This window comes from Octopus bimaculoides, chromosome 5 (assembly GCF_001194135.2).
Source record: "Octopus bimaculoides isolate UCB-OBI-ISO-001 chromosome 5, ASM119413v2, whole genome shotgun sequence".
In the NCBI taxonomy this organism is placed as follows: domain Eukaryota; kingdom Metazoa; phylum Mollusca; class Cephalopoda; order Octopoda; family Octopodidae; genus Octopus; species Octopus bimaculoides.
This window is the reverse complement of record NC_068985.1, coordinates 43,258,352-43,264,263: the sequence shown is the minus strand read 5'-3', so window position 1 is coordinate 43,264,263 and position 5,912 is coordinate 43,258,352. Positions and strand designations below refer to the sequence as shown.

The 5,912-nt window shown below is 36.5% G+C and overlaps 1 protein-coding gene across 1 annotated transcript in view; it reads left to right on the top strand.

The window, feature by feature from the left end:
* Positions 1 to 5,912, top strand: part of LOC106876497 (tubulin beta-4B chain) — a 20,940-nt gene that overhangs the window by 13,124 nt on the left and 1,904 nt on the right. The window contains exons 2-3 of the mRNA XM_014925060.2: positions 2,907 to 3,015; positions 3,926 to 4,281. Of these exons, the coding sequence (XP_014780546.1) occupies positions 2,907 to 3,015; positions 3,926 to 4,281 (465 nt within the window). The remainder of the gene's footprint in view (positions 1 to 2,906; positions 3,016 to 3,925; positions 4,282 to 5,912) is intronic.

Here is a 5,912-nt window from a genome sequence, read left to right as displayed (position 1 = left end):
ACTTTTTACGTGCCATCGGCACGAGGGCGTCAAGCGGTACTGGTATCGACCACGCTTGAATGGTGCTTTTTACGTGCCACCGGCACGGGAGCTAGTCAAGTGGCACTGGCAACGACCACGATCGAATGGTGCTTTTTACGTGCCAGTCAGGCAGCAACTGGCATCTGCCACAACGATTTCAACTGCTGGCCTTATGCCTAAATTAGAAACTATTCTTATAATGAAGGTGGCAAGCTAGCAGAATTGTTTGCACACCGAACAAAATGTTTACCATTTCTTCTGGCTTTACATTCAGTTGAAATCCTGCCGAGATCATCCTTTCAGGATTGATGAAATAAGTTCCAGCCAAGTACAGAGGTTAATGTAATAGAACCTCCTCCCCTGAATTAGTTGGTCTTGTGCCAAAAATTTGAAAGCCTCGTGTGTAGTATGGCAGGAAATTGTCAGAATTGCTTATGCTAGGCAAAATGCATCATATTCTAGTCTTATTGTTCTTAGTTCAAAATTAATTTGGATTATACTTTTGATCAGTTTTGGATTATCCTTTTGATCAGTTTTGGATTATCCTTTTGATCAGTATTCTCCCTCCAGCTACCACATTTTGACATTTTGGAAGAAGTCAAAAGGGTGTGTGTACAGGCTCAATACATCAGTGGAAGATGTGCTTGCTAATCCTCATTCTGAAGACCTCCAGTATCCTAAACATTTGAGAGAAGAGCTGCTCGTTTAAACATTAAAAAAAAAACTCCTGAGCTAAAGGGCTTAACATGAAAGTGTAAAAAGCAAAACATTAGCCAACAAGGGTACGTCTATACGGTCACTTGCTTTGGTTAAGTTGTTCGTATAGAACAAAATATTTGTATTTGATCTAGTTGTATTCTTGAGTTCAAGTCCTGTCAAAGTTACCTTGGACAATAAAATAAAGTGTCAGTCTAGAATAGTGGATTGGCAGAATTGTTAGAGCATTAAACTCAATTCTCTTCATCCTCTGCAAATTCTTTTTAGAATTAGGCTAAACTTTTTCTCACGAGAAGATTGCCTAGCTCTTTTTTTCTTTTTTTTTGCAGAAAATTTTTTGAATTGCAGTTACATACTGTTAAGAACCTAGTGACAACTAAAGTTACTTGTAGGAGTCAATCTCTCTTGTCTTTGGAACAGTGTTACACAGTGAAAACGAGACGTGAAAAAAAATATAGCAGGGGGAGATTGGGAAGGAGGAGGATGACAACTGCAGTTTGAAAACTGAAACAAAATTACCGTTTAAAAAAACCCCCTCTGTCATGCATGAACTAGAGAGATCTGTGTGAAAGGACCTAGAAGCAGTTCACTTTCACTGGTTTTGACTGGAAACGAACGTGCTTCTATGTTGACAAAGTTTTTAATTATTGCATAATACATAAAAACTATGAATAAATCAGTGATGGAGCCACCATGTATTGACCCAATGGTACATAGCAGCTTAGTCTCAAATTACGACTTTTAATTTACTTGTGTTATGAGCCAATGCAACATAGTTTTTGAGGTAAGAAAATTGGAGTGGTTATTGGCTGAAAGGTCTTCCTCAAATGACTCCCTGCTTGGTCAACGTGGACATGGAATCTCAAAATAAAGAGAATTGCCTGACAACACCACCACTCCTGGTTAAATACCTTACTGCATTATGTAGGGTTTTATATGCAGGTATGAACCAACTAGCATGAACTGTACATGTTATATAGACATTATATACCAACCAATTTTCTCTCAGATTTTTTTGTTACTTTTGATAAAATGCTTGTATATGGCCAGATGCCTTTGTTAGAATATATAGATCTGGGATCCCTGTTTTACAAGACTGAATCTACACTTGAATGCTTTGTTGGGAAAGTAAATTTTAAGTGAAGACCAGCAGTTCATGTATGCAAGTTTACCCTCCTCAACTGGTTTTGAAGGGATACAGCTTGATATTAGTGTGATTAGAATGTATACAGAAGTAGACAGAATAAAGCAGTACTGGTTATGAATATTGGTTACAAAGCTGAAAGACGATAGCTTAGGAGTGTTCTGTATACTAAATACTTACACTAGTGTTTGGCATCATTTAACGTCTATTTTCCATGCTGGCATGAATTGGACAGTTTGACAGGAACTGGTGAGCTCCACCAGGCTCCATTTGTCTGTTTAGGTATGGTTTTTATGGCTGAATGGCCTTCGTAATACCAACCGCTTTACAAAATGTACTGGGTGCTTTTTATGTGGTGCCATACATGTATATTTAGTATACTTGTGTGTATAGCAAGTTCACATAGGAGATTTTAGTCTTTTAATTGCGAAGATAATTTCCATTGCAAATTTTTCAATAGCAGTTTGATAGTATCTACATGAGTATCAGTGACATCACTTCAGTTTTCCATGCTGGTATGGGTTGGAGGACGACATTTTGCTTGGTTTCATTTTTGGCTAGATTTCTATTGCTAGATGTCCTAAGCAAGAAAGTATTTTGTTCCCTCTTCACTAATGCTACAGGAAGTCAAGACTAAAAGATTACATTTAGCTGAGTGAATTGGGTGCATTTTGTGGCATTGCCATGAGGGCATAAGAGTAAAAGTGAATAATGTCGATACCAAATACCCAATGGTAGGAGTATGAGATACATACAGATATTAAAATCTCTGTGCAGTATGTCAAACACGTCCTTGGGTTTGTCTGACAGCATTGTACAGTAAGAACGAGAAGGATGGACCGTGATTGAGATGAACACCTGGGATAAGTGATAAAGGCAAGGACAATAGAAGAAACATCATAGACAGGTGGGTGGAGGGCATGTGTGTGTATAAAACTGTTTTCATTTTATTCTTGAGTTTTGTGAAGACCTTTCATTTTTAACTATACGCAATGTAAATTTATTTTATTTTTAATTTGTCTAGTTTTGGGAAGTAATATCAGATGAACATGGTATTGACCCAACTGGCACCTATCATGGAGATTCTGATCTTCAGTTGGAAAGAATCAATGTTTACTTTAATGAAGCCACAGGTAAGTAATTGTCAATATTACTGATTACATAAATATTATGTTAAATAATGTATGTATACAAAACGCAGGCATAGATTTGTGGTTAAGTTGCTTGTTTTTCAACCATGTGGTTTTTGTTTCAGTCCTACAGCATAACAGATTGTGTTATGCTGTACAACCCTGGCTTTGAGTTAATTTGTTAGATAGAAACTGAAAGAAACCTTGTCTTGATATTACATGACATTTGTAAATGAGCGTCACTATCCTACTAGATACTAGTGGTGCCACGGGGAAATATTGCCTTTTTCGAAAACGGTTGGGTGTTGATGACAGGAAGGGCATTTGTGTGTAGAAATCTACCTCAATGAATTATGCCCAACCCATATGAACAAATGTGTGTATAGTGGGGGGAGTGTCCACTTTGTTGTGGTGGTCGTAAACAAGTAGTGTTCTTTACCTTAAATAGGAAGGGCATCTGACTACAAAATCTGCTTTTGATCCATATAAGCATAGAAAGTAGGGTTTTGAGATGAATAAGTACATCACACACACATATGAGGAGTTGCTGTAAAATTCATGGCTTTGGTTAAAAGAAAATACAGTGGGATGTTATGATTTTATGCAACATAATTCCCCTTTCAGATTTACACACGCATTGCAACGGTTCTTCGGTTTTTCTAGGTACTGTGAAAAAGAACTTTGGAGGGAGGTTGGGCCTCTAACCAGGCATTTCACAACACCCTTAAAGGCCAAGAACTTTTCAGCACCCCCTTGTATGTAATACATTCAATTATTAATCAAATCTGCCATCTGCACGAAGTTCTAACATGTTTAATACATAAATAATTTAATCAGGAATCCAGTATTGTACATATGTTTAAGGTTTTATCACCCTGAGGTGGTCTAATAATATTAAAATGTCTGTTTTCAGGTGGTAAATATGTCCCTCGTGCTGTTTTGGTTGATCTTGAACCTGGTACCATGGACTCTGTGCGATCTGGACCATTTGGGCAGATCTTCAGACCTGATAATTTTGTATTTGGCCAAAGTGGTGCTGGCAACAACTGGGCAAAAGGTCATTACACAGAAGGAGCAGAACTGGTAGATTCAGTATTGGACGTTGTGAGAAAAGAGGCTGAAAGCTGTGATTGTCTGCAAGGATTTCAGTTGACTCATTCTCTGGGTGGTGGCACTGGATCTGGCATGGGAACATTGTTGATCAGCAAGATCCGTGAAGAATATCCTGACAGAATTATGAACACCTTCTCAGTCGTACCTTCTCCAAAAGTAAGTTCCTATTATATTTTCGCTTGGTTAATTTTCTTTGCATTGATTTCGTGTGTGTGATAGTTTTGAAATAATTTGTGCCCTGGGTTTGATCTTACTGCACGTATTATTTTGGGCAAGTATCTTCCACTAAAGACTTTCGGTTGATTCAAGGCATACGATCGAAACTGAGTTCGTAGAAACTGTGAAGAGTCCCATATATGACTAGAATTGAAAAATGCACGCGCTCAAAAGGGTTACAGAATGTCATAATAAAAGCTTAAAAAGGTATGGGACTAGCTTTGGATAGCTATATGTTCTGAATCTTGGGTTTAGTAGCCTGTGCTCTTAACCACTACACCAGGATGTTGAATGTTAGAATACCTATATATAGAATAACTGTATATTGTTGAATATTAGAATACCTATATATAGAATAACTAGATGTTGAATATTACAATAACTATGTTGTACATTCTGTGGCATCTTAAAACGAAAAGAGACTCTTGTGAATTAAGACATAATTATTAAACCAAGTTATTTATATAAAAATTTGAAAATGTACAAAATATTAACTTGGACTAAGGAAATTCATTATAATGCTCTTCTTACCAAAGTATATAAAAACATTTCACACTGCATGCAAAATATCATAACAAAAAAATGGATTTATGAAATCGAATGTATATAACAGTGAAAGTACAAAACTAAAATAATTATAAGCAAAGATAGTTCACATTGATACACATTAATGGAGTAGTTATGCTAATTAAACAAATTATTACTAAATTATTTTTGAGTGATTACTTGTTAATTTAGAAAAATTATCATGGATAATAAGTAAATGACATGTATCTCTGTACACGTTTTAAAATTGAGTATACGATAATTTAACTTGATAAATTTTTAATATAACTTAATTTCGATGAACTAAACAAATTTCTTGTGATAAAAAGGATGCCACAGAACGTACAACATACGGTGATTCCAATATTTTTGAGCAACAATGCTAGTCTCATACTTTTTAAGGTTTATTATTTGAGCGTGTGCGTTTTTCAATTCTAGTTTCATACATTTTTAAAGCAACGCTTGTATTATTTTATATATATATGTACCGTATTTCTCCTAATGGTGTGGCAGCCTCTAATAAACTTGACACCCAAACGCCAACCAATTGAAATAGTGTGACTGTCGCAATATTAAAAAATGTACGATAAAATCGATAAACGATGCAACAAAGAGAAGGCAAAAATGAGCAAGACAAAACTATCGCTCATTGGTTGGTGGTTGAAAATTAATAAAATGCGATCAGCTCGCAAACGGTCCCCTTACACTTTAATTCGCAACCTACATATATTGTCACATACACACACATAGCAGACTAGATTATATAACATTGTCAGCCACTGTTCTTGTAATAATTCAATAATTGGTCTTCTGTTAAAACAACTTCACAAAACAGATGGAGATCTGTTTTTTTTTCTCTCTCGCCTTTCTCTCTCTCTCACTCACTCGCTCGCTCCTCTCTCTCGCTCTCTCTCGCTCCTTTCTCTCTCTCTCACTCCCTCCTTTCTCTCTCTCTCACTCGCTCCTTTCTCTCTCTCTCACTCGCTCCTTTCTCTCTCTCTCACTCGCTCCTTTCTCTCTCTCTC